Raw genomic sequence first — 27,722 nt, forward strand, 5'->3', positions numbered from 1 at the left:
ATGGGGCAGGATCATGAGACACATGGGGCAAGATCATGGGACAGATGGGGCAGGATGGAGACAGATGAGGCAGGATCATGGGACACATGAGACAGGATGAAGACAGATAGGGCAGGATGGAGACATCAGATGGGGCAGGATGGAGATGTCAGATGGGGCAGGATGGAGATGTCAGATGGGGCAGGATCATGGGACACATGAGGCAGGATGGAGATGTCAGATGGGGCAGGATGGAGACGTCAGATGGGGGAGGATGGAGACGTCTGATGTGGCAGGACGAAGATGTCATATGGGGCAGGATGGTAGATCATATGGGGCAGGATGGGAGATCATATGGGGCAGGTTGGGAGATCATATGGCTGGGGCCAGGACTGAGACATAAGGGGCTAGGAAAGATACACAAGGGGGCCAGGATGGGGGATATTATAACTGTAGAGGCTAATTAAGGGATCCTATTACTTCTGTGATGTATATTATTTTTGAGGATACTGTTTTCAATGGGGGGTCCTGTTACTGTGCAGGGCAGCACTATGTTGCTTTTTTTTTCTTCATCTGGTGTAGTATAGAAGTTGGGAAAAATTGGGGAATATGCTCTGGAAGCGGTGCCCTAGATAACTGTTATTTTCTGAAGAGACGAGTCTTGGCTGGAAGAAGTTATAGCAGTCTGTGCGGGATCAAGAAGAAAAGCGAGGATGAATTACCTCAACTAGAGACATCACTGATGAGTCAGTGTGTTACCTATACACTATATAGAATATACAGCACTCCTGTGTGTAATTGTAAGGTGCCCCAGCAAGGTAGTCTTGGGCGAGCTGTGGCCCCTGCTCGCCATGGCACCGTACAGAAAAGGTGTGTCCTCCCTCTGATGTGCTGCAGTGTATGTGGTGCTTTCCACTTACTTCAGACCAGCCGGTCGCGTCTGTCTCCAGGCATTTCTCTTCTCTAACCAGGGCAGCAATAAATTCAGAGGACACGAGATTCATAACCATACCTGGGACTTTACTTGGGGAAGAGGAATATGTACAATATTTACAGGCAGATATAATGAATAAGGCATCTTTCCGACAGGTACTTGATACAACTTCAGCCCTGGTTCCCTCTTTAAGTGAAGCATCTCTGTTGCTCTATTCCCTAGCCCTAGAGAATCTTCCTCACCATTGACAGTATATCCGGATCCTAGTTCTCCCCACGTCCTAGACTTGAGTCCTAGCTTCTTCTACAGCCTGCATATTGAATGTGCCCCCAGGTCCCAAACAGCTCTCTTGAGTTTCTCCGGCAGGCTAAGGGGACTCTTGTGGAGGGAATCTTCACTCTGGTGATCCTACTGTCTGGGGTATGGGGCTCAAGTTTACCCTAGCAGCCAGTTATACAAAGCCTGTCTGTCCTGTCCCAGGTACTACACACTACTGGCCTGCACTTCCTGCTTCTGGAAACTAAGCAGAGATTTTCCTAACGCACCCACCCTCTATGGGCTGTCCTCATACACAGTTAACTCTTTCACTGTCCTAAATGTCTGCAATACTGCCGGCAGACTCAACCTGTCATCTGCATCCGAGACAGTGGCATCTTGTGGCTGGTTGCCAATACTACAGCCCACAAGGAAATGACGCGCCCCCTGAGCCATGTTGCGTGGCGTTGCGTGCGCGCGGGGAATACCCGGAGCCGGATCCGATAGGGGTAGTAGTCCTCGTGGCGGTGACCCGGTCCGTGCCCAGGGTGGTCAAACTAAGTGGCGTTATTAGTATGATGGTATTAGTGTCCGACTACGCCACCCGTTGAATGCGGCTATTAAGCCGCCGCTGCAGGGCAGACCGCTGAGGCCGGTGGTACTGTTATGCAGCGTGGATGGTATAACCCCCAACGGGAGGGGTATAGCCTCAGGGCAGCTGGTGAAGCAGGAAAAGATGACAGTGGTAGTGGTGGTGTGACAAGGAAGCTCAGAGACGTGCAATTGCAGTTTTCACAGCTTTACTCACAGTTCTTTATCAGGTCCCTTGTGTACAGTTAAGACCACCCGAGCCGTGCTGCGTCCACCAGGTGCGGGTCTCGGCCAACTCCCAAGCAGTTCCAGAGCGTGGTCCTGAGCTCCCCTCTCTTCCTTTCTACTGGCCGTCCCCACCAGGGATCCACCTTTGTCCAGCTCCCTCGGGACTTCTAGTGGTGAAACCTTTCCCGGTTTCCCTGACCCTATATGGTATGCCTTCCTGGTAGATATGGCGAGGGGTTGCGCCAAAACTTGTCCACCACCTCCGGTTCCTGGCTAAGGATAATTGGCCTCCACCAGTTTGGGATCCGGCACCCTGTTCTGCCAACCCTTCACCCGTTATTTCGTGGGATCTTAGGGTTCCCTCTTTACTTGCGTCCCTGGGCCGCTCCTGGTGTTTCTGTTTTTTCTTCCTCGTCCTTCTCTCTCTCCTTCAGGCCTCCACTCCAGGCCTGGCTCTGGAGCTGGGCCCAGACTGAGCCACAGCTCCCTGTCAGCCCTCTCTGGCTCAGCTCCTCTCTGAACAGACCCTGATATCCGATGGTGCCCAACTTATATACCTCCGTTCTGACACCCGAGCCCAGGTGACCAGCACCCAATGGGCTCCTACCTATGCCCAGAGTCCCTCCCCTGTCTGCTCCTACTCCACTGGGATATTCCTCCCCCCTCCCCACTCCAGCCAGGGACAGAAGCTGTCGTACCTGCACATCTATCTGGTGGGAGTACCGTTGGTCTGTCCCCCGGAAATGGGGTGAGTGTGGTGCATGCAGCTAACTGAGCCCAGTTCCACACTCCATCCTTACCCGGGAGTGGAATACCACACCTCTGGTCTGAGGTGCAATACCCCTGTAGCAGCCGAGTCCTCGGGGTGCTACAGAAACATCTTAGCATAAGGCATTTATTCACATCTTATGCCTAACCAAAGCACTGGGTTCCCCTTTACTCTACTGGGCTGGATTATCACAGCTAACCTCTTAACTGGACCTGACTGAAGCCCAGAGAGATCTAACTATCGGGAACATTCTCTTTTAACTCTTTCAGTGCCAGAGGGAAGCTACACCCTTCCCCACTACTACATAATGTCACTGGTGATCACTATATTACCTATACACTATATACAGAGCTCTTGTGTATAAAGTCACTGGTGATCACTGTATTACTGGGGTGGAGGCGGAGCTGGGGTGGAAACTGGGGGAGTATTGGGCCAGTATAGGGCCCTGAAATTCCTGGTGGCAGCCCCGACTGTATTACCGAAACAAGAACTGAAGGGTGCTGGGCCCAATACTGCATTTTACAATCGTATGTACTTGAACTGTCCAGTAAACTTGTGAGTGTTAAAACAAACTGGATGTCCCTTGATATATATGCGACTGTTCCTCAGGATGGAGACCAGAAGGCAGTGGAGGACTGTGGCCTGAAAGTGAGTGTAACGTACCCTACATGAGACAGCACACTGGGCCGGCTGCATGATTTTCCTGTAAAGTGCCAGGGTGTAAGGGAACAGCAGCTCGCCCACGGCTACTACCCTCTGGTACCTTACAGTCATGCCACATCATTTCTATAGAACTAAGATCAGGACTTTTCCTTCACAAAACTTTATTTTTCTGCAACCATTCATTTGTTGAATCACTTGTGTATTTTGGGTCATTGTCTCGGTGCATGACCCATGTTCGCTTGAGATTCAGCTCATGGACAGACAGATGTCCTAAAATTTTAATTTAGAATTTTCACTTTTGAGTGATATATAGGGGCATCATAATGTGGACACACGGTGGATGCTGGTTGTGGATGCAGCCGTAAAACAGTATGGGTCTCCGAATATGGAGACAGACAAAATTCTAGAATACTGTCAAAACAACAGCTCATCCTGCAAAAGGTAAACCCTTGCATGGCCTGCAAGACAAGAAAATGAGCTTTTACTGTGCTCACCTAAGGTGTATCCTCTCTTCTTGAGATGCCGTCCTCCTTCTCTGCTTCGTGTGGATGATGCATCCTACATCATCCACACAGTGTCCAGCATCACGCTCCTGCACAGGCATACTTCTCTCTGCTCTGTTGAGGGCAGAGCAAAGTACTGCAGTGCACATGTGCCAGTGCTTTTTGGCCTTATGAGCACTGCAGTACTTTGCTTTACCCTCGACAGGGCATAGAGAATTACGCCGGCACAGGAGCGCGATGCTAGACACACAAAGGAAGAAGGAGGACGGCATTGCAAGAAGAGAGGAGGCACTGGACCAAGACTAGCAACGTCTATCGGACCGGACCGCTCCTTAGGTGATATAATAAAAGCACTTTTTCTTGTCTTTCAGACTGAATTGGGGGCATGTATACAGCATGTTAGAATGTGTATATAAGGGCTTACAGGTACTGGCCTTACCTCATATGGGAAAAACCTCGTGACAGGTTTCCTTTAAAGATAACAGTAACAAGTGCTAAGGTTCAGAACTACACCACTAAAGTATAAATCCAAAGTGATAATGGAGAGTGAGACGTATGCTTTGCTGCCTTTATGGGGCTTGATTTTAACACACGCATCTTGAATGCATTTTCTTTTCCCAAATGTATTGCCAGTACTTTAATTCTACAGCACAAAACTTTCATTAATTACAGTTCCAATGATAACAGGATAGCCCAGGCACACATGCTTCAGAGCTGGCCAAAGTAACCAAACCACATCCCTCTCTAGAGCTCTCTATCACTTGACAGTTAAACCTGCTTCCTCAGCTTTTGTATAGACCTACCACCCTCTGTCTGACCACCACTGCAGCCACAGCTTCCAGTCTCTTCTGCCTCACAGCAGAAGTACAAGCTTGTTCTCCTGTTGACTAGGTCAAGGTCTCTCACCTGCACAGACCCACAGCTCTTAGATCTTACCTCTTATGCGGATCAACAACTCACTCACTAAATCTTCTCCTTATGTTGCAATCTGCTCACCTCTATAGGGTGATGGTGCAGTATGTAAGCATCACCCTATTGTCTCCAGCCAGTGTCATGCTATTCCTGGGCTTAGCTAGTCCTTAATTTCTCAGCTACAGTGTCCATTTTAGGACATTATCAGATATCAAAATCAAGCATCAGAATGATGTCAGTTTGAGGCTAAATACCCTGTCTGAGAACGGACTCTGACGAGTGACTCTGACGAGTGACTCTGACGAGTGACTCTGACGAGTGACTCTGACGAGTGACTCTGACGAGTGACTCTGACGACTGTAATAATAAATTTAAAAAAAAGTAACTGTTAGCTGATAGGACTTGAACCCAAAATTCTATATCCTAAAGCCAGTGCACTAACCACTGAGCTATAAACTGAGTTGTAAAAACCTAGGAGTTCTATTTGCTTATATGATTTTCAGTGCCAACTTGTCTATAACTCATTGGGACTTATGGACAGACTACAAGCAAGCCAAATTCAAATGATGTTTGATTTTGATGTGTGAGTCTGATGTGTGACTTTCTTCAAACATCAGAATCACAATGACTTTTAGTCACCCTGAGTATTTTCATGGTTGATCTCATAAGACAAGAAAAGCTACTGGCTAGTATTACTTCACTGGAAACACAATGGTAAGGCATCAGTGTCTGAAGCTACAGTGTTAAGAGTTCAAATCCTGATAGGAATATATATATTTTTTTAATTATGACTCTTTAGCACACAAACTACAGGGGTGTTTTACTTTTAATATCTGACACTCAGATTTTCATCCTGATGTGTTAAGAGTTTCAGACATGCTGTCTATTTGCACGGTAAATTACATAGCCAAAGTAAATTGGGAGGCACTAATTTACTACATATCTATTTCCAAGTGGTTTTATATTTGCATAATTTTCTTAAAGGGGTCTAATGATAAAATGTCTTTATTGTAAATTTTTATTTCCATCCACCCAAGTACTCCCAATTTACTTTTGCTATGTAATTTACCATGCAAATAGACAGCGTGTCCGAAACTCTTAACACATCAGGATGACAATCAGAGTGTCAGATATTAAAAGTAAAACACCCTTGTAGTTTGTGTGCTTAATAGCCATAATAATAAAAAAAAAATCTTATTCCTATCAGGATTTGAACTCTACCACTGTAGCTTCAGAGGCTGATGCCTTACCATTGCACTATCCAGTCAATTGATGCTAGCCAGCAGCTTTTCTTGTCTTATGAGATCACACATCAGACTCACACATCAAAATCAAACTTCATTTGAATTTGGCTTGCTTGCAGTTTGTGCATAAGTCCCAATGAGTTTTAGACAAGTTTGCACTGAAAATCATATAACCAAATAGAACTCCTAGAATTTCACAACTGAGTTTATAGTGGTTAATGCACTGGCTTTGGGACATAGAATTTGGGGTTCAAGTCCCATCAGCGAACATTTTTTTTTTATTAATACAGTTGTAAAAGTCACTTGTCAAAATAACTTGTCAGAATCACTCGTCAAAATCACTTGTCAGAGTCACTCGTCAAAATCACTTGTCAGAATCACTTTTCAGAATCAGTTCTCAGACAGGGTATTTAGCCTCAAACTGACATCATTCTGATGTTTGATTTTGATATCTGATCATGTCCTAAAATGGACACTGTACTCAGCTGTGACTGTCATCTACAAGACTCAAATTCCTTGTCCAATGACAGCACCACACAAGAGATAATGCCGCAGGACACTGATATTGTGGTTCATTGTTTGGTCAGCCTGTAAGAGAAGACAACATACATTTTATGGCCACTTTATTGGAGTCTCTCTTTTCTTTAGACTTCAGAACTGCAGCAATACTTGTTACTTTTATTGAATAACTAAAAATGATGGCTTTTTCACAACATGTCCAAAAATTATCTCTGTTTAGGAATCAGCATACAGCAACATTTACGCTTTTTAGATAGAGACTGGCGATTCACAGAAAATCAAATTGCTGCAAATTGATTTTAAAAAATGTGTCTATTCTGGTGAATTCAAATTTCAAAAGATTCAATAATCTCTAGTTGATCATCACTGCTGCAATTAAATGTGGGCCTACTGCCTTCTTTTTGTTTAGGTGTACGACCATTTAATTAATGCACCATTTTCTCTGTTTTGCCACAAATCTAAGTTTTATAATGACAGTAATATAACTATGTTTACCTTTACAGGTATACATGAAAATAAGAAGTCTCCTAAGGATCTTGTTTGCTACCAGAATTACACATCAACAGATAATTTTTGCTACTGTAGTTGGAGACCTGGGGAAGAATCACAAAATCCTAACTATACACTGCAATATTGGTATGTTTTAATGAAAGAGTAAACTATATAATATGTTCCTCCACCGACAAATCATTTCCTCCTTTAGTAGTAAGTTAGTTTTTCTTTCATTCACAATTTCATTGAGGAAGTACAATATGTTCAGCTTTGTACCTCATTTGACAGTTTATATTTCCATATAAGTTGAATAAGTTTGCCAATACTTTGTATTGTAGTCCATAGCTGCACTCACAATTCTGCTTTTTGCCATTATTCCCAATAATTTGGCTCCGCTCTCTACCCCCTGCCCAAGTGCACTGTATATTATTTTCTGTAAAAGCATAATATTATGCAGAGACTGACAAGTGTAATGAATACACTTTTCAGAATGCAGATCATCACAAAAGCGAGCTCTATGCATACATGGAAACAGCTCTGATGTCTAGAGAATTGGGAATGACATTTGATTATAATAAAAAAATTCAATTTAGGTACAATTTTATTAGGTAAAGTAATGTATTGCCAAAATTAAATTATTTCTATATATAAATTATAAAATGATAATTAACAAGTATTTTTTCATTTACTTACCAGACGTTCAAATGTAGTATTGAGATTACATTTTAGTTCTTAGACATGGGTCAGACTAACTTTCTAAGATGCAAAATATATCTATCTATTTAAATTTTTTAAAACAACAATAAAGATTTGTTCTAGGCATTGAAAAACCCTTGTCTATTTCTCAGGCATAGATCTACTGCAAATAGGTATTTCCACAGGGAAACCACAGGTTAGACAGAAGATTCCCATTTGTTGCTCAGGAAAAATTTTGTTGTAAACTGAGTAAAGGTTGACTCATGCAGATTCTGTATTTAAAGGGGTTTTCCCACAAGACAAGATGTGTTTCTGCTTGTTTTCTGTGTTTTTCTGTGTTTTTCCCTGTCTAGTTGCCTGTTGCTCAGTTCGACCACCGCCTGATCTTTCCTTAAAAGGGTTTTCTCACAAACAAAAATTCATTTTAATTAATAGATCTTTGAATAATAATAATTTCCACAACTGGATGTGTTTAAATGTAATGTTCCTGTGCTGAGATAATCTTATAAATGTGCCCCTGCTGTGTACTGTGTAATGGCTGTGTCTGACCCTGCAGGAACATGGTCTGATCATACCACAGCTCCTGGCCAGGAGACACAAGAGAATACAGACATTACAGCCGGGGATCACAGCTGATTATTTCTTTGAAGTAAAACATTGTTTAAAAACAGACAGTGAATAGATTTACCTCAAAGAAAGAATCAGCTGTGATCCCCTGCTGTAATGTCTGTATTCTCTTGTGTCTCCTGGCCAGGAGCTGTGGTATGATCAGACCATGTTCCTGTACGGTCAGACACAGACATTACACAGTACACAGCAGGGGCACATTTATAAGATTATCTCAGCACAGGAATATTTTATTTACACACATCCAATTGTGGAAATTATTATTATTCCAAGATCTATTAATTAAAATCAACTTTTGTTTGTGAGAAAACACCTTTAAGGAAAGATCAGGTGGTGGTCGAACTGAGCAACAGGTAACTAGACAGGGAAAAACACACAAACAAGCAGAAACACATCTTGTCAGAGTAGGCATAAAACTGCAACCAAAATAGTTTGGTAAGTGTGCAATGAAGTCCATGGAGATGAACTGTCTACAATAAGAAGCAGAAGATGCAACCCTGTAGGCCATTAGTGTGACAATCTGGTAAAATGTATTTTACATCCTGAGATATGGCGGGCAGTTGTCTGTTCTCCAAGATAATCTGCAAGCTTGGAAGAAAGGTTCTATTAGAGTATCTGTGTTTTCAAGGGTTGAGTCGCAAAGATTATCCTTTGGCTTAGATTAATGGGTCTTAAAAGGCATGTACAGAAAAATGACACTTTTGAAAAGCCAAGTAAGTCTCTGCTATGTACTGTAAATGCTGAAGTTTCTTTGCAGAACAATCCTTGCAGCGTCCTGTCAGGTATCGGGAATACAGTTTATACTCATCTAAAATAAATATATAAATACATACAAGTGACAGCATATACAGTGTAACATACATTTTTACTCAAAATAGGCTGAAGACAGTTTGTGAAAGGTTATCTCCTGCTTTAGTCTGCACTCGCTCCTCCGCTTGTCCTGTCAGGTTAGATGAACAGAGGAATGTTCATTCCCGATACCTGACATGATGCTGTCCTCACCTCACATCTGTCTTGAGCTGTCATCTTTACGCAGCCCATCCTACAACCTCACAGCTTGGACGGCTGGGAAACTGCAGGGAGCTGACATATTTAAAATCCAGCACTAACTAAAGATTACCTTTTTACAAAAATTTTTGCCAAAAAAGGTGTTTAGTAAAATTAGTAATATTTAAATGTACTTTATTTATTTTATTTTTTTTTTTATTACATTTATCAGAGTACCCCTTTAAGAAGAGTGGGGGCTCAGATGTAATATTGAACCGAGACATGAGCTGAAATTTTATAGCACTGTGAATAAATGTATTCATACGTGAGGCATGTAGATTGCTCACTTCAATGAACTTCATTTCTTAGTCTCAGAAAGTTGAAACTAAAATAAAAAGTGGGTTATTATATAAACGTATGACTGGTTGTAGAAACAGATAGGTAGAAATAGGTTATAGGAGAGGGCTTCTCAGAGGAAGTGGTTATAGGATTAAAGTTTCAGTTTTTTTCTCATGGTTCATGTGGCTTCCAAATATATTTCTGAGAACAAACCTCACACATCTATAGGTTGACGGGTCAAAAATTACAAAAAGAGAATTCTCAGGCGTATACTATTTAAAGGGGCTACATGTTTAAAGGGCTATACCTCTTTAAAGGAGTATCTCAGTTATTTAAAAAACTGCCCACAGCTAAAATAAGTAAAAAATTGCATGTGCATTAACTCTTCACCAACCTTGTTGCATCTTCTTCTCTCCTAACTGGTCTTCTGTTAAAGGGGTTGTATGGTCTTAAACTAGTATGGAGTCACTCTGTGTGACTGCAGACTTGTGAATCCTCACATTGCACTCGCTGCATACTGTGACGATTCTCCCAACCCGATGCCGGGAACGGCAGTCATTGATTGCAAGTATGCGATATGTATACTCCCAACCACATTTCAATTGGATGGTCGTGGCCTCGCTCAATGCAAGTGTGATGAGAGAAGCCGGAAATAGTCTAGTTGGAATGTGGCCAGGCTGTATGCAATTTGCATATTTGCAGTCACATGACTGCTGTTCTCGGTGCCGGGATTGGACCGACACATAGAGTGAATGCTGACTTGCAGTTTAAGACCGGGCAAACCCTTTAACCTTGGCTGCAGCAAAATGTCCTGTATACCCCTTGTGGACATACCTGTCCTGGTACAACCTGTGCAGCCACATAAGGACCCATAAGCTAAGTGGGCTTTCTTCCACCTAAAAAGCAGCAGAGAGCTTCTATCATAGACATATAAATGGGTGCATTATGCTAAACTATTGGACTGAAAAGGGTCCCTATAAGGTTCTTGCATAAGGTCTAGTGTTGAGCGAGTATGTTCTGTTCCGAGTATGCTCGGGCGAGCTCCGAGTAGTTACAGCTGCTCGGTGTTATGGTTGAATCGCTCCCGTGTGCATGATTTGCAACTGTTTGACAGTTTTATTACATGTGAGGAATGTGTAAGAAATAGACATTCCTCTCATGTAATAAAACTGTCAAACAGTTGCAAGTCATGCACACGGGAGCGATTCAACCATATCACCGAGCAGCTATAAATACTCGGAGCTCGGCCCGAGCGTACTCGGCGAAAGGGTTAATAGAACATACTCGCTCAACACTAATAAGGTCCTCTTCTGCTTGTTTCTGACATGCTGTAGCCAGTGGTAAGCGAGACTTGCAGCGCTGTACAGTAGCCTAGGTAAGCTGAAAACCTGTGACGTCATTGAGCCATAGGTTTTCATGACAACCACCCGATTGCTGAAAGGTATCTTCCTACATTTGGAACCAATTGTAGGAATGTGTCATCAGAAAATGACAGAAAAAGTTTTTAATATTTTTCATTTTTTGCATCACCATCTATATTAACCTCTTCACAACCTTGGATGTATGCAAACTTCCAGGTTGTTAGGCACTTACCGACCTTGGACATATGGATACGTACAGGCAATTTTGCTCGCACAGTGCGCGATGTGCGCACGCAATTGTCGCCAGCTGTCAGCTGCACCAGCTCGTAAGTACTTACTTAGTAGTGCCCCAAATACACATATTTGGTATCGCCGCGTCCAGAACGACCCGACCTATAAAACAGACCCATTCTTGTTCATTCATGTTCATTCTGCCTCACAAAAATCGTAATAGAAAGCGATCAAAAAATGTTATGTGCGCGAAGATGGTAGCAATACAAACGTCAACTCGTCCTGCAAAAATAAGCACTCACATGACTTTGTTGGCCAAAATATGTAAGCATTATAGCTCTCAAAATATGGCGATGCAAAAACTAGTTTTTGCAAAAAAAAAGAAGCATCTTTTAGTGTGTGACAGCAGCCAAACATACAAAAACTATATGAATCTGGTATCGCTGTAATAGCACCGACCCGAAGAATAAAGTCATCTAATCACTTATACCGCACGAGTAACGGCATAAAAAATAAATAAAACCAATTCTTCACCTGCTGTTGATTTGATCATTCTGTCTCCCAAAGACCGCAGTAAGGGCTCTTTCACACGTCAGTGTGTCCGGTATGTGTGGTGAAAGTTTTCACTGTACCAGAGACACTAACAAACGTAGACCCATTCAAATTAATGGGTCTGTGCAGATGTCATTGTGTTTCCACGAACCGTGTGTCCGTGGGCAAAACACGCTGACATGTCAGTTTTTTACACGCTGCACGATCCGCAAAATGTCTCACGCTGAACACACACGTATGATATCCGTGTGTCATCAGTTTGACACGTACCGGCGCCTGGGAATCAGCGTACTGTTAGCGCTGTTCCCAAGCACCAGATGCTGAATGGTGCCTTCATCATTGTGACACACCCCCTGGGCCAGTGTTGCTTGGGGGATACCCGGAGCCGGATCAGATGGGGGTTGTAGTCTCCGAGTGGCGGTGACCCGGTCCGTGCCCAGGGTGTCAAGCTCAGTGTGTGGCAGTCCTTATAGATGTTACTAGATGTTCTTTTATGTCGACTACGCCACCCGTTGATTTGCGGTCACTACGGCCGCCGCTGCAGCAGGGTCCGCTGAGGCTGGTGGTGTGTGTGCAGCTCAGGTAGTATAACCCCCAACGGGAGGGGTATAGCCTCAGGGGGTCAGGTGTAGAGGATGGTGGTTGTGGAGGTGCAGTGAGGATGGTAATGAGACTCAGAGTCGGGCTGTGCAGTTCAGGGTCTTTACTTACTGCTGTTGTTCTGGTCACTCCGGCCTTGAGTGACCGCCCGAGCCGTGCTGCGTCCACCAGGTCCTGGACTCGGCCAACTCCCAAGTAATTCTGGAGCGTGATCCTGAGCTCCCTTTCTGATGTTCCTTCTCTCTGGCCTTCCCCACCAGGGATCCACCTAAGTCCGGCTCCCTCGGGCCTCTTGTTGGTAAACCCTTGTCTCTGGGTTCCCTGACCCTATTCCTGGTCTGCCTTCCGGGTGGATTTAGTGGGTGGTCGTGGCAGATCCTGCCCACGACCACCGGTCTCTGGCTGAGGATTAGTGCCCTCCACCAGCTTGGGATCTGGTACCCTTGTGCCAACTCTTCACCCGCTGATCTAATCTTGGGTTCTTGGAGTTCTCTCTTCTCCCCCTCTAGGTCCTTCTTTCTCCTCTCTCTCTCTGGGCCTTGGAGCTGCTCTTCTCCTCTGCTCTCTCTTCCTCTGACTCAACTCTGACAGACTGACAGACTGACTGACTGACCCTGATCTAAGATGGTTCCCACCTTATATACTCCCTCTATGTGTGAGCTCAGGTGACCAGCACCCAATGAGCTCCTAGCACTACCCAGACTGCTCCCCCTATCTGCCCCTACACTACTGGGATGTTCCAACCCCCTCCCACTCCAGCCAGGGACAGACACTGTCGTACCTGCACATTTCTCTAGTGGGAGTACCATTGGTCTGTCCCCCGGAAATGGGATGTATGTAGTGCATGCAGCCTACTGAGCTCAGTTCCACACTCCATCCTTACCCGGGAGTGGAATATCACACCTCTGGCTTGAGGTGTAATACCCCTGTAGCAGCCGAATCCTCAGGGTGCTACATTCCCCCCTGGTAAATCACAGCACGTCCTCGGGCTGCCAAAGATATAAAAACACATCCAAAACATACAAATTTTTTTTTTTCATAAACATAAACATATAAAACATCACATATATTATCAGCAATAAAACTTTTCCATATAAAACTTTTCATAAATAACAGTCTTGTAAACACTCTTGCTCCTCCGGCCACGGTGCAACTTGTGACCGGGAAAAGCGCGACAGTCTGTTAAAGAAAATGGCTTCCTATAAAACCGGTAGGGGGCGCCTTAGGAAGCGCAACTATATACAAGGGGAGGTATGGCCGCTCTCAGTCCTCGGCCAGGTAATGGGAATAGGGACACACGGGTTAACAGTTCACTCTTGTCACAACGGGGACATATTTAAATCAGCAACAGTTCTTGGTACCCCGACGGGCAACTTTATACAGTCTCTCTCTACCGTACTTCAACGACGGCGTCCTCCTGCTCTTTCTTGTTGGTTGGTTTCAGTTTCAGACCTGTCCGGGTCCTCCTGCTCCTCCTCACACCGCAGCTCCTCTTCCGTCAGGCGATGCACATGGAGGGCGTAGGGTCCTTTGGCACACTTGTGCCGGGTGAAGGTGACCTCGTCCCCTACATACAGGTCACGACCTCTGTGTCCCTCCGGCAGATGGCTTTCTACGTCTCTGCGGGTCACAAAGACGTCGCCGGGGGTATGATGGTCTCTAATGAAGCCCCACCCATGCTGCATGTTGAATTTTATCACAGTCCCGGTGGAAGGGGGACCATGAGCTGCACGGGGATTCCTCCTGGTCCGGCTCTTCTGCTCCGCGCTTCTTATCTGCATCTGCTGTTCCCGGACTCGCCTCTCTCTCCGCTCCCTCTCGAAGACCTCGAGCTGCTGCCGGCAGCACTCTGCACGCTCCGCTGCGGCCGCCCGAGTCTCCTGAGTGAACCCCATGAGGTCTTCTCCAGTGGGGTCCCACTCAAACTGTGCCTCCTCCAGCGGGGGCGAGGTCCTCTTTACAGGCTTCGGAGCCGGAATCAGGGGCTCGCACATGGGCCTTGCCTTTTGGAGTTCCAGCTGAATATACTCCTGGGGCCATATGAAGGGCTGCCCATCCAGGCACGTATGCTGGGCGAACAGGTCCTCACCCAGGTGCGGTACTTTAGATGTTGAGGGCGCGTTGATGGTAGCGGCGCCCGGGTTAACCAGGCCTTGCGACCAGGCCTGGGGCACCTTAAAGGCAAAGGGCACCGTAAGAACGGCGGCGCCCGTGGTTACTCGGCCCTGCGACCAGGCTGGTGGCTCCGCGGAGGTAGGGGGCGCTGTTGGAATTGCGACGCCCGGGTGTACTAGGCCTTGCGACCAGGCCGGTGGTATTTCCTGCTTTGCCACGCTCGAGGTCGAGGCGTGTGACGTCACAGGGATCGCGGCCGCGGTTTCCGGTTGAGGCCTAGTCGGCGGCGGTGACGATGCAGCGACGGGCACGGCAGGGGGAACTTCGGTCTCTGCGACGGGGAGCTGGGGCAGGCACGCGGTTTCCCGGCTCGGGGTAGAGACGTCCCCTCTACCTGCCTCCGTCCGTTCAGCTCCCTTCTCGGCGCCGTCTCCGGCCTTGAGTCCTCCTGCACCATCCTCAGAGGCGGTCTGTCTCCTCGTCTCGGGTGGCGTGCTCCGCTGTCGGGTTTCGGTCTGCTGGGCCATCTCTCGGCTCCACTCCGCCAACGTCTCTCGCTGCACCCGGGCCATCCTCCGTGCGAGGCTCTCCAGCGCAGTCTGTGCACACTCCCGGTCTCGGGGGAGCTGTGCCAGGACCTCCACTAAGCCTAGTGGGGTCGTTACTTGCAGCAGGCTCCTGACCACTGGGTCGGTGCTGCCTGACTCTCCCTCCATCTCCGGGTAGGCTTACTCTGGACTCTCCTCCAGACTTCTTGTCTCCGGGTGCGCTCTCTCCAGACTCCTCCAGGCGACACCCATCTTCGTTCTCTTGTTCTGTCTCCGCCCACATTTAGGGTGGTCCCGGGGCAACTTTGTGATTGTCAGTTCCAGGGGCAGTTCTCTTACGCTGATGGACACTTCCAGCATCACAGTCTCTGTTGGTGGGCGCGGTTTCCGCTTTTGGCGCCATTCTTCGACCTGGCCCACGATGGGAGGTGGCCTTTTGCCACCCTCTGGCACGCCCATAATGGCGTCCGCTCTTCCAAGGCGGGAAATCTTTGGAAATGGCGGGAATCGTCTCCCAGTGGCGGGAAACTCCATGGATGGCGGGAAAAAGCTGCAAATGGCGGACAACCGGCGGGAAACGACCTGTGATGGGGTCCGTTGGCGAGGGGACCCTCCGGAACCGGCGGGAGACTTCTTTTTAAGGTAACGGTGAACTTTTCTTCAGGCACGCAGTACCCGGTTGTTGCGGGCACGTAATCCTGCCGACTACGCCAAAGTTGACGCACCCCCTGGGCCAGTGTTGCTTGGGGGATACCCGGAGCCGGATCAGATGGGGGTTGTAGTCTCCGAGTGGCGGTGACCCGGTCCGTGCCCAGGGTGTCAAGCTCAGTGTGTGGCAGTCCTTATAGATGTTACTAGATGTTCTTTTATGTCGACTACGCCACCCGTTGATTTGCGGTCACTACGGCCGCCGCTGCAGCAGGGTCCGCTGAGGCTGGTGGTGTGTGTGCAGCTCAGGTAGTATAACCCCCAACGGGAGGGGTATAGCCTCAGGGGGTCAGGTGTAGAGGATGGTGGTTGTGGAGGTGCAGTGAGGATGGTAATGAGACTCAGAGTCGGGCTGTGCAGTTCAGGGTCTTTACTTACTGCTGTTGTTCTGGTCACTCCGGCCTTGAGTGACCGGCCGAGCCGTGCTGCGTCCACCAGGTCCTGGACTCGGCCAACTCCCAAGTAATTCTGGAGCGTGATCCTGAGCTCCCTTTCTGACGTTCCTTCTCTCTGGCCTTCCCCACCAGGGATCCACCTAAGTCCGGCTCCCTCGGGCCTCTTGTTGGTAAACCCTTGTCTCTGGGTTCCCTGACCCTATTCCTGGTCTGCCTTCCGGGTGGATTTAGTGGGTGGTCGTGGCAGATCCTGCCCACGACCTCCGGTCTCTGGCTGAGGATTAGTGCCCTCCACCAGCTTGGGATCCGGTACCCTTGTGCCAACTCTTCACCCGCTGATCTAATCTTGGGTTCTTGGAGTTCTCTCTTCTCCCCCTCTGGGTCCTTCTTTCTCCTCTCTCTCTCTGGGCCTTGGAGCTGCTCTTCTCCTCTGCTCTCTCTTCCTCTGACTCAACTCTGACAGACTGACAGACTGACTGACTGACTGACCCTGATCTAAGATGGTTCCCACCTTATACACTCCCTCTATGTGTGAGCTCAGGTGACCAGCACCCAATGAGCTCCTAGCACTACCCAGACTGCTCTCCCTATCTGCCCCTACACTACTGGGATGTTCCAACCCCCTCCCACTCCAGCCAGGGACAGACACTGTCGTACCTGCACATTTCTCTAGTGGGAGTACCATTGGTCTGTCCCCCGGAAATGGGATGTATGTAGTGCATGCAGCCTACTGAGCTCAGTTCCACACTCCATCCTTACCCGGGAGTGGAATATCACACCTCTGGCTTGAGGTGTAATACCCCTGTAGCAGCCGAATCCTCAGGGTGCTACAATTGTCCCTTGCTCGCACTGTGATCAGCACCAACAAGGGACAATGTCCGTCCAACTGTAAAAATAAGAATAAAATAATAAAAACCTTATACTCACCTGTCCGGAGATGTTCCCCGCTGTAATCTGCTGACCGCTGACACCAAGAAGCCGTGGAGAATGAGCTGCTCCAGTGAGCGGGGCCCTGCACTGAGCAGACATCACTGAGTGACAGAACACTGCTCCTGAGCTCAGCGCAGAAAAGTCGTAGTTCAGTAATCAAATGGAACCCTACGCATATTGCTGTATTGGGCTATGCCTTTTCTTATTTCACCAGAATATTCGCTGATGGCAGCTTGAGTTTTTCTGCTATTGTTGTTCCAGGAGCATCCAATAATATTACGTATTTCACTCTCTCTGGGTGTACCAACATCTCCAGAGTCTTCTTTGCCAAACTGATCCCGGACTAGCAGACTTCCTCCCATCAGGCAAATCCCTCTTCAAGAACTCCCATGGCACTTTCTATCGGTGTCCTCAATATCATCAGGTCTCAGGTAAGTCCATTTTCCATCAAATTGTTACGTGCATGACCTACTAAAGCAGAAATTAATTTTAAGTACAAAGTATAAAATACAGTTAAAATACCAACTAAAACACCCTCCTCCACCCATAGATACCTCACTGAATTATAAAAATGCATTAAACCCCAAATTTTCATTAAGCCCATTGGGTACAAATGTGTTTAATCTGTAAATTCATTTTCTTTCAGTTTGTGCAAGTTTCCTAATTAAATCACCTCCCCTATGGCCCATAGATACAAAATCAATACCTTTGATCTTCAAAAGACTAGAGTTGCTTTGGTGGTATTGGTGGAAATGCCTCGGTAGAGTCCTTAATTGTGCCACATCTTCTACTGTTTTACCTTTCTCAATATCCCTCACATGTTCTCTGGCTTGGACTCTCAATTTCCTCGTGGTTAGTCCAATGTAGATTTATTTTGAACGGACACTCTGAATAGTATATGGTTCGGTTTCTATAAAGGATATTATCTCTTGGTGTTCTTTTGGCTCTTACATATCCCCTATTAATCTGTCTGCAGTTGTACCCTCTTTCTCTAAACCTCCCTTGAAGGTCTGAGGATTGGGTCTCAAAGGATTGACTATTCGAACAAATCCTCTTAAAATCTCATGAATGAACAAATCCTTTGAGACCCAATCCTGAGACCTTCAAGGGAGGTTTAGAGAAAGAAGGTACAGCCACAGATCGATTAATAGGGGGTATATAAGAGCCAAAAGAACTCCAAGAGATGATATCCTGAATAGAAACAAAAAGAAAAACATGGAATAAACCAGTATTCAAGTATTTATAAAATGGGGAGAACCCCAAAAGAGACCCCTCTCTAACAAGCCATAAAACTTAGATTTTATTTTATATTTGATTAAAAATGCCTAGGGGTATATAAAACTTTGTCCCTAATCTGCCTCTAGTATTTAATAGTGGTATTCATATTTCTGCACACACTTAGCGGCACCCCGGCGTGCCTTCGTTCAAATGGCAGAATAGGACAAACTGTACTCATAGCACAAGTCCCCCCAACATGTTTCACCGCATGTGTGGTGTCATCAGGGGATGGGACACTGGCAAAGTGTCCCATCCAGTACGCTGGATGGGACACTTTAATCAAGTATGCTTAACAGCTACGTATAACAGCCAATGGGTCGAATTCGAGGACATTGTTAAAAAACATTGGGGAGTTCTAAAAATGGACCCTATCCTAAAGAAAAGCTTACCTCCAGTTCTTCTTATCACAGCACGGCGATCAAAGAACTTAAAGGATCTCCTTGTACACAGCCACTATGACTCTATGGGAGTCAACAACACAGGTACATGGCTGAATGTCACAGGTTTCTACCAATGTGCGCATTGTAAGGTTTGTTCCAATATGGCAAAAGCCAAAGACTTTAAAAAATCTGAGGGGACCAAGAATTACCTCATCAGACACCATCTTACATGTACATCTAAAGGAATGATATACTATGCAGAGTGTCCGTGCAAAAAAATCTACATTGGACTAACCACGAGGTAATTGAGAGTTCGAGCCAGAGAACATATGAGGGATATGAAGAAAGGTAAGACAGTAGAAGATGTGACACAATTAAAGATTCTACTGAGGCATTTCCACCAATACCACCAAAGCAACTCTAGCTGTGACGCTAGTCACTAACTCACGGAGCGACCATGAGGAGGATACCAAGAGAGCCTGCAGATACCAAGGGAAAAGACAGATGCGCAAGTCAGGTCACAGTCCAGGGTCAATATCAAGAGAGAGCTGAACAAAGCCAAAGGGCAAGATAAGGAGGTAGTCAGAACACGGTCCAAAGGGTCAGGCAGCAGAAGATCAGAACACAGAACAACAGAATGAGGCAAACACTCACCAGAAAGCACAAACTACATCTGGCAGGGAACATGGGCAGTCAGCTCAGTTAAATAGCTTGGGCAATCTACAGAACACTGGACACCTGAAGACTGCCCTGCAATTCCCAGTTAAAGATTGGACAGCCGAGCTGTCAATCAAAGCACCGAGAGCCTGAATTGCCACTCACAGGATTGGACAGCCAAGCAGTCCATCAAAACACAGCAAGAACCAGTTGAATAGGACAGTTTAGCAATCCCACACAGAATGCAGGAATTGTGACACTAACCTTTTGAAGATCAAAGGTATTGATTTTGTATCTATGGGCCCTAGGGGAGGAGATTTAATTAGGAAACTTGCACAAACTGAGAGTAAATGGATTTACAGATTAAACACCATTGTACCCAACGGGTTTAATGAAAATTTTGGGTTTAATGCATTTTTATAATTCAGTGAGGTATCAATGGGTGTGTGGGGGTGTTTTAGTAGGTATTTTAACTGTATTTTATACTTTATACTTAATGTTAATTTCTGCTTTAGTAGCTCATGCATGTAACAATTTGATGGATAATGGACTTACTGTACCTGAGACCTGACAATATTGATCTTTCCACCATCACTATTAGTATAACTACAGTAATTATTTCATCCCCCCAATAATCAATCAACTCGATACCCATAGTGTACATAGGAAATGATTTGAGTAAAACTAGTTAAATCTATAACCACTACACATTGCACTGTCACTTTAAAATGTAATAGCAATGTGTATCTAAATAGTACAATTTTAAAACTGCATATTGGAGTTGCATGCATATGTAATGCACTGTTACTTTAAGGCAAAATAATAATATCACTTTATTTTATTTAATTCTTTCCAATATAAGTTGGCGATATGACTCCCTGGTTAGGTATAACAGACATTTACACATATAATAAGAAAATATGAATTGTATAATATGGCAGCGTGTGATGGATCATAAGTCCCAGCATCCAATCTCAACATATAGCTCCCAGCCTGTTTGTATTAGTTGTAAGTATGTGCCTTCCGCCTGCACTTCAGACTTTGGGGATTTCACCCATTGTGGCTGTGAGCGTGTGATGTCATACTAGATTGCCCAGGTGACGCTGCGTGCTTGTGTTATACGGGCTGGAAACCGTAAGTTATACGACCGTAAGAAGGCGGAGCATGGGCATCATGCGTCAACAGCACTCACTGCAACAATGCTATTATCAGGTGATCATTTATTCAGATTTCCATTGGCCACCAATGTATTTTTAAAGTTCTGACATCCCCCTCCCTGACACCAAACCTGAGGAAGTACAACGAAACTTGGGTCAGGGAGTAGGGACATTAGACGTTCTCTGAGTCTTTCCCAAATCCATGCAGCTCTGTCTGAAGGTAATTATCATGCTTTCTGTTTGGCACATGCTAAAGTACTATGCATCTTTACTAGAGATACGCTTATTTCCTATCAGACTATTCTATTATTACTGCTAGACACTGAGTGCAGCTGGAGCACAACTTACTTAATATGTATAGTATGGAACTCTCTAATAAATGACTAATTTCTAGTAATTATATCTATTGCTAGCCAGTTTGTTCAGCTTTAGGCTATGTGCCCACGTAGCAGATTTGATGCAGAGCGTTTTTGCCTCTTTCATGCAGATTTACATGCGTTTTTTCTGCCAGAGAAAAGCGTTTTTTCAGCGTTTTTACATGCGTTTTCGCATGCGTTTTTTCAAGCACTTTTCCAAGCGATTTTTAGCATCACTGGGAAAAGTGCTTGACAAGTTGGTCACACAATATAAATCCATGCAACCGACATGGATTTATATTGTGTGACCAACTTAGATGCTTTAAATGCTGCATCTACAGTAAAAAAAAAAAAGAATTAAAAAGTTAAAAATAAATAAAACCTGTATACTCACCTCTCCGGTCTCATCCTGGCGGCGATCCTCTCTCGTCGGCGACCCGCGGTGTACTGGAAGGACCTGCGGTGACGTCATTTAGTCAGCTGATGGTCACGCGACCATCACCTGACCTCTGACGTCAGCGGTCGCATGACCATCAGCTGACTAAATGGCGTCACCGCAGGTCCTGCAAGTACACCGCGGGATGCTGAGGAGAGAGGACGCCGCCGGGAGGAGACCGGAGAGGTGAGTATACAGGTTTTTTTTATTTTTAACTTTTTTATTTCTTTTTTTCACCACGTGGTAGCTGCGATGAAGAGGAGTTGTAGTCTCCTCTTCATCCTGGGTACCATACGCACCGGGATTACGCTGCAAATTCACGGCCATTGAATTTAATTGAAACGCAGCAAATCCACATATACCTGCGGGTTTGCTGCATTTCAATGTTCTTCAATGGCCGCGAATTTGCAGCGTAATCGTGGTAGAAATGGATTTGGCGCGCTAATTAGCGCACCATGTGCACAGCACATCCAAATTCACATTGCTTTGCATGGCAGACGGTTTTACAAACGTTTTCGCGGCCATAAAAATGCCGCAAAGACACTACAAAAACGCTACGTGGGCACATGACCTTACAGTGAATACTTGCAGAGATCCATCAGGAATTGTTTAGTTTTATTAAGATTAAAGTCTAAGGGGTAACATTTCTCCTTGTGGAGAGTGACATACCGGCTCTGGCATGTAAAGGTAAGGAAGCTTATTTGCCGTCCAATGCTCCTCCAGGAAATTGAATTTGCAAATTGCCTCTTCAGAGAAAAAGAGGACTTGAACTCTATAGCGCCACCTTTTGGAAGCGGCAATCCTACAAGTCACAATCAACCCATTAACGAGTCGTGCAATATGACTTAGGATAAAAGCCAAATCAGAATCTCAATTTGCAGACACGGTGTTTCGGGCCTTTGGCCCTCGTCAGTGCAAGGTATGAGAACTGAATACAGCTTGCACACAAGGGGCCTTCATGCAGAAAAAAGCGGGTCAATTTTAATGTCCTTCGCAGTGTGTGGCACCTGTTTAGCTCATTGTGTATTTATGTTACGTTTGTTTCTGCTGATTGGTTTCATTAATATTTATATTCTATTCAAGTGTTTTCTATGGGTGCTTGGTTATATTTATATAGAGAACTGAGACAATTGATCTAAATATCCTTTTACACAGTGATACTGAATATGTGTTATTAAAAAAGTTGTCCAGTACTTTTTTCAATTGCCCCAATGTATTCACCCTGTGCCCATAAGTGTTTTTGTAAATACCTTTGGTTGTCCTTCTTGCCTGTGAGAGGCGCAATCCTTGGCCGCTCACAGGCATCACGTGACCCCCGGTGGCAGCTGGCTTTTTCTTCGGCTGATGTCATGTCAAGTAGGGCGTGACATCAGTGATGCGGTCCCCATGGTGGATGCTGGGTTGTGGGTGGGGTTACCCCACGCGTCACACCCAGCATCCACCACGTGCTTTCCCAATGAATGGGGAGAGGGAAAGCTCGCGGTGGATGCTGGGTGTGATGCGCGGGGTAACCCTGCCCACAGCCCATCACTCACCGTGGAACACAGCACTGAGTCACGCCCCGGCTGCAGCCGGAACTTGATGTGACTTCAGCGGATGTCAGACCCCGCTGCACCCGGGGGTCACGTGATGCCTGTGAGCTATAGCGCCGCTCACAGGCAATACATACAACTGAAGGTAATTACAAAAACACTTATGGGCACATGCTAAATACATTGGGGCAATTGAAAAAAGTACTGGAAAACTCATTTACTGTAAGGACAATCTTTTGATTTATATGAATTGAGAAGATGGAGGAGCTCTTTTTTTTTAATTCTCCACATCCAATAAAAATGGATCCCAGGCTGATTAAAATCAGTCTGATTAGCATAATAAGACCATTTTTCTCAGATGAAGAATATATGGTTGTCTGCACATGAACATATGGTGAGCTTTTTGCCTTTGTAGTCACAATCCTAACTGAGACATCAGTGGTTAGAGCTCGCTCACATCTTTTATCGGATAGCACTCGGACCAATGTTATTCCAAGTGGCAGTGCTGATCAGCATTTTTTCTCTTACCTATTCGGCAGGAGAAAAAAATTGCAGCATACTGTGATTTGTAGCGCGAATTGGATGCTACTCACCCATTTAAATCTATGGGTGCGTGGAAATCTGAGTACAGTCCAATTTCCATGCTCTGATGCAATGGAGAAGATGGAGAAATTTTGTTCTCCATCTTCTCCTCACCTGTGCTACGATTCTTTCATTTAAGATAATTGGATATGATGGAACTCAGATCAGAGTCAGTATAGTGGCCGTGGCCATGTACATCCACCACCTATTGAAATCAATGTGCAGTACTTGGTCGCTATTTCATTAACGGAGCAGATCCAGCCACCGCAGATACCGGGAACAGCTAGTCAGTGGGGTGTCGGGTGTTGCCCCCCCACCAATCAGACATTGATGACTGATCCTAAGGATACGCCATCACTGTTAAAGTCTCAGACAACTCCTTTAATATGAGCCTTAAAGAAGCACTCCTCCAATCAAAGTTTTTATTCTCTTAATATATTGCAGTCATCATATTACATAGCACTGTGTACTTACGATTGCTCATTTTGCCTTTCTACCCAGTAAATTCTTAGCTTTTCTCTGCTCTATGTAGAAACAGGAAGTCTATTTTCCCTGAATTTATCATTCCCGTCTTCAACTCATGACCCAGCTGCTCTGCTCCTGCCCTTGCCTGAGACTTTTGCAGTGACTGGTGAGTCATACAGGGAAAATTGACCTCCTGTTTATACATAGAGCTTAGAAGGATTCAGCTAGTCAGTTTTAGCCACGTGATGCCATGGATCTAATGGAAAAGAGAAGAATTAACTTGGTAAAACGGCAAAATGAGCAATTGTAAGTACACAGCACCATATATTATGATGACTGCAATATATTAAGAGGATACAAACTTTGATGGGATTGCTTCTTTCAATAGCTTTTATAGCTGCAATCCAGGCCGAAATACAGGGTGCTAAAATGCCCGTCCCTTACTTCAGCCAGTGTGAAGGAGGAGAGGGGGAGCTAACAGGTTGCAGGAACAGAGGAGAGATAAATTGTTATATCATCCTGATCCTGTGTAACATTCGGTTTAATGTAGTACCTCTCAAGTTAAAAATAATGTTTATAAAAAGAAAAAAAACTGTAAAAAAATAGTCCTTTTTTTCCTTTAAAGTCATTGATTATCGAAAAACAAAAACTAACATATTTGGCATCATTGCGCTTGTAACAACCCGCATTATAAAACCAGCATGTCACTTAGCTCTCCGGATAAATGTCATGAAAAATAGCTAGAATTACTCTGTTTTTATTCATTTCACCTCAAAAAGTAGAGTAAAAAAAAGTTACAAGCCGAAAAATGTCACAAATAAAAATTAAAGTTTCAACAAAACAAGCCCTCATATATATAAAGAATCTTACATAGTCGTGCATCAGAAAGTTGCAGACTAGGTGCAAGTTGTCTTCTTGCAACTTTTATGAGAATTGCTGTTACTCGACATATGCCGTGTAGCCCAAGCCTAAAGTGCTGAGAGGCATTTTAACAATGTGACTGGTTTCTACTTTCAGAAAATATATAGGTATGGGAGTTCCATGTCATTTTTATTTTGTAATGAAGATTTTATTTTTATATGTCTAAAATGTAAAATTGTCTTGGCTATTATAGGTGCAAAATGTTAAAAAAACAAAAAAAAACACAAAAACCTACTCTAGTAGCAGAAGGGTTGAGAGGATTTTATTTTTTATTTTTTTATTTTGTATTTTTTTTTAACAGAAAGCTAATCTGATAAGCCCCCTCATTTCAGAAAGATCAGGCTGACAGTGTCAGACCTCAGCTTATGGCTCTTACTGAGTGAGAACCACTGCTCAAAATCAACCTTACAACCATCAAGAGTATACACATAAAAAAGCTGAAATTAAGAATTTTTTTACAATTTGCACTCAAACAGTGCATGTCTATGTATAATAGATTTGTTTGTTTCATAAGTTATTTATGGCACATATCTTTTCTTTATCAGCCTCCTCAGAGATGATGAATGTCAACATTTTGGCACAGGAAAACTGACTCATAAAACTTTGAGTAATGATGTAGTGCATATGGGGCAATACATTTCTTTCTCGGTAACAGCGGAAGAAAATGGGCAGAACTATACATCTAAGGAAATTTCTCTTATTTTGGATAAAGCAGGTGAGTACCACCAGTGGTATAATTACCAGGGTAGCATGCATAGTGATCACTGTGGGCAATAAATGCAGACTTGGAGAAATGTTAAGGTTTATTATTGTGCCCTATGATTACCCCTCATTATCTCTCGGCGGCATTTCCTACACAGTTATTAAACAAAAAGTATGCAGAAACAGTCTGGCCAGATGGAGGCCCAAAGAACACATTTTTCAAGAGTATGTCAGGAAAAGCTCCCGACATATGCTTTGAGCTAAATTGCACAAAGGCGGTGCCATGAAAGTGCAGCATGTTGTGTACAGAGTTTCGGGATATATTCACTCCAGGTTTTGCCATAAAGTTGAAGTATACATATACTTCAACTTTATAGCACTACTATTGTACTACTAAACGGTAAAAAAACATATACTGCTAAGAAGATGCAACTGGATCCATATACAGTTAGATCCTCGTGGTCTGTTGTAACAGAAACGCTGTAGTCCTGATTTACCAAAATGTTTTCACTCCAGTTTTGGCCAGAAAATGGGGGGAGCTGAGGCAGGACTAGGGCTATATGGGGCGTGGTGACGCCTTCTCATGACGGGCTATGGCGGTCCTGATGCCACAAATCTTATTCCATTTCTTGACTGGAGCAAAATTTGTGTCAAGGCCCACACCACACAACACTTAATACTTGGTGGCAAAACCCTTCTTGGCAAGCACAGCAGTCAGACGTTTTTTGTAGTTGATGATGATGGTTGCACACATGTTAGGAGGAATTTTGATCCACTCCTCTTCGCAGATCATCTCTAAGTCATTAAGATTTTGAGGCTGTCGCTTGGCAACTCGGAGCTTCAACTCCCTCCATAATTTTTCTATGGGATTAAGGTCTGGAGACTGGCTAGACCACTCCATGACCTTAATGTGCTTCTTTTTGAGTCACTCCTTTGTTGCCTTGGCTGTATGTTTTGGGTCATTGTCTTGCTGGAAGACCCAGCCACGACCCGTGTTCAATGCTCTTACTGAGGGAAGGAGGTTGTTGGCCAAAATCTTGCGATACATGACCCCATCTATCTTCCCTTCAGTACAGTGCAGTCGTCATGTACCCTTTGCAGAAAAGCACCCCCAAAGTATAATGTTTCCCCCCACCATGCTTCATGGTTGGGATGATGTTCTTAGGGTTGTAATCATCCTTCTTGTTCCCCCAAACATGGCGAGTTGAGTTAATGCCAAAGAGCTCAATTTTTGTCTCATCTGACCACAGCACCTTCTCCCAATAACTCACAGAATCATCCCGGTGTTCATTGTCAAACTTCAGACGGGCCTGCACATGTGCCTTCTTGAGCAGGGGGACCTTGCAGGCACTGCATGATTTTAAACCTTTAAGGCGTAATGTGTTAACAATGGTTTTATTGGTGACTGTGGTCCCAGCTGACTTGAGATCATTAACAAGTTCCCCCCGTGTAGTTTTAGGTTGATTTCTCACTTTCCTCATAATCAAGCATATCCCACGAGGTGAGATGCATGTGTAGCACCCTGAGGATTCGGCTGCTACAGGGGTATTGCACCTCAGCCAGAGGTGTGATATTCCACTCCCGGGTAAGGATGGAGTGTGGAACTGAGCTCAGATAGACTGCATGCACTACATACATCCCATTTCCGGGGAGCAGGCCGACGGCACTCCCACTTAGAAATGTGCAGGTGCGACCGAGCCTGTTCCTGGCTGGAGTGGGAGGGGGGAGGAACATCCCATGTAGTGTAGGGGCAGATAGGGGGAGCAGTCTGGGTAGTGATAGGAGCTCATTGGGTGCTGGTCACCTGAGCTCACACATAGAGGGATATATAAGGAGGGCACCAACTAGGATCAGGGTCAGACGCAGAGGAGCCTGTCAGACGCAGAGAGTCAGTCAGTGCAGAGGACAAGTCAGCAGGAGAGGAGGAGCGGAAGCTGGCAGAGGAGCAGCTGAAAGAAAGAGAGGCCCTGAAGAGAGAGAGTGGAGTGAAGAAAGACCCAGAGGGAGACAAAGAAGGGACCCAAGAACCCAAATTAGAGCACCGGGTGAGGAGTCAGCAAGAGGGTACCGGAACCCAA

General features: G+C 45.2%; 1 protein-coding gene across 1 annotated transcript in view; it reads left to right on the forward strand.

Annotated features, from left to right (window-relative positions):
* The window catches only part of IL12RB1 (interleukin 12 receptor subunit beta 1), a 247,624-nt gene that overhangs the window by 23,357 nt on the left and 196,545 nt on the right, over positions 1 to 27,722 (forward strand). Inside the window, exons 2-3 of the mRNA XM_073636892.1 lie at positions 7,101 to 7,233; positions 25,488 to 25,657. Coding sequence (XP_073492993.1) covers positions 7,101 to 7,233; positions 25,488 to 25,657 — 303 coding nt within the window. The remainder of the gene's footprint in view (positions 1 to 7,100; positions 7,234 to 25,487; positions 25,658 to 27,722) is intronic.

The sequence above is a fragment of the Phyllobates terribilis genome, unplaced genomic scaffold, assembly GCF_046119375.1.
Source record: "Phyllobates terribilis strain yellow unplaced genomic scaffold, ASM4611937v1 Scaffold_1__5_contigs__length_1240528914, whole genome shotgun sequence".
Classification (NCBI taxonomy): Eukaryota; Metazoa; Chordata; class Amphibia; order Anura; family Dendrobatidae; genus Phyllobates; species Phyllobates terribilis.